We start from the raw sequence: 892 nt of genomic DNA on the forward strand, positions 1-892 counted from the left end.
CAGAGCCAGGGGGTTTATTTCATTTCTGTGCTGATCTGCCGTATGAAGCCACTGCAGGGGTTTGAGTGGGACACGAGCTGCCCGTATCTGTGTGGAGACCGACTGGGGCTGCCCCAGCACCTGGCCAGGCTGCCCAGCAGGGCCAGCTCTGCTCCGCACCATGGTCACCCTGGAGAGTCCGCAGCGCTCCGTCCATTGGCCACGCGGGTCCCCGGGGGTTCGTGTCAGCCCCTGTTCCCTGGCTCCCCTGCGGGTGCTCTCCTCCGCATGATGTGCTCCAGCAGGAAGCTGAATGGAGCCAGGACGTAGCTGGACACCGTCACTTCACCCTCTGGCCGCCCGATGCCGACCCTGAGCCGGGTCATCTCCTGGGGAGACAGAAGGAGGGCTGGAGGAGCTTCACCTCAAGGGCCCGGCCGAGAGATCTGGGGCAAGGGGACAGTGCTGCAAGTGGGGCTGGGTGGTGAGGGAGCAGCACCCCATGTTTTCCAGGTGGTTTTGAGTGCTTGCTCCTAGAAACATGATTTTGGAAGAGGCTTTTGCTGAGCTGCGCTGAGATCCCGGGCTCCTGCCAGGCCTGGCGGAGCTGCTTGAGCTAATTGTTTCCATGTCCTTTATGGCAGCCAAACCGACATCAGCCCTCGGGGAAGCAGAGGGAAGGAGGGGAAGAAGAAAAGGGGAGAGAGGAAAAGGGAGCAGGGGCTTGTCTGAGGGGAGTCGGAAGAATGGGAGTGGGGGGATGACAATCCATGCACTGAGGTGGGGGCAGGACTGATCCCTTTCCACTGAGGCCCACTCACGTTGGAGTGCAGAGCACTGATGCAGGATCGGACCCCGTTGTGTCCCCTTGGGAGAGAAGGAGAAAATCCACCATTAGTATGGCAGAGGCAGC

General features: G+C 61.0%; 1 protein-coding gene across 1 annotated transcript in view; it reads right to left on the bottom strand.

Moving 5' to 3' along the window:
- Positions 1-26: 26 nt before the first annotated feature.
- PTRH1 (peptidyl-tRNA hydrolase 1 homolog (S. cerevisiae)) overlaps positions 27-892 on the bottom strand; it is a 1,729-nt gene continuing 863 nt past the window's right edge. The window contains exons 3-4 of the mRNA XM_009322122.1: positions 801-846; positions 27-368 (exon numbers count right to left, since the gene is read on the bottom strand). Coding sequence (XP_009320397.1) covers positions 225-368; positions 801-846 — 190 coding nt within the window. The 3' untranslated portion in view covers positions 27-224. The remainder of the gene's footprint in view (positions 369-800; positions 847-892) is intronic.

Source organism: Pygoscelis adeliae, unplaced genomic scaffold, assembly GCF_000699105.1.
Source record: "Pygoscelis adeliae isolate BGI_AS28 unplaced genomic scaffold, ASM69910v1 Scaffold114, whole genome shotgun sequence".
In the NCBI taxonomy this organism is placed as follows: domain Eukaryota; kingdom Metazoa; phylum Chordata; class Aves; order Sphenisciformes; family Spheniscidae; genus Pygoscelis; species Pygoscelis adeliae.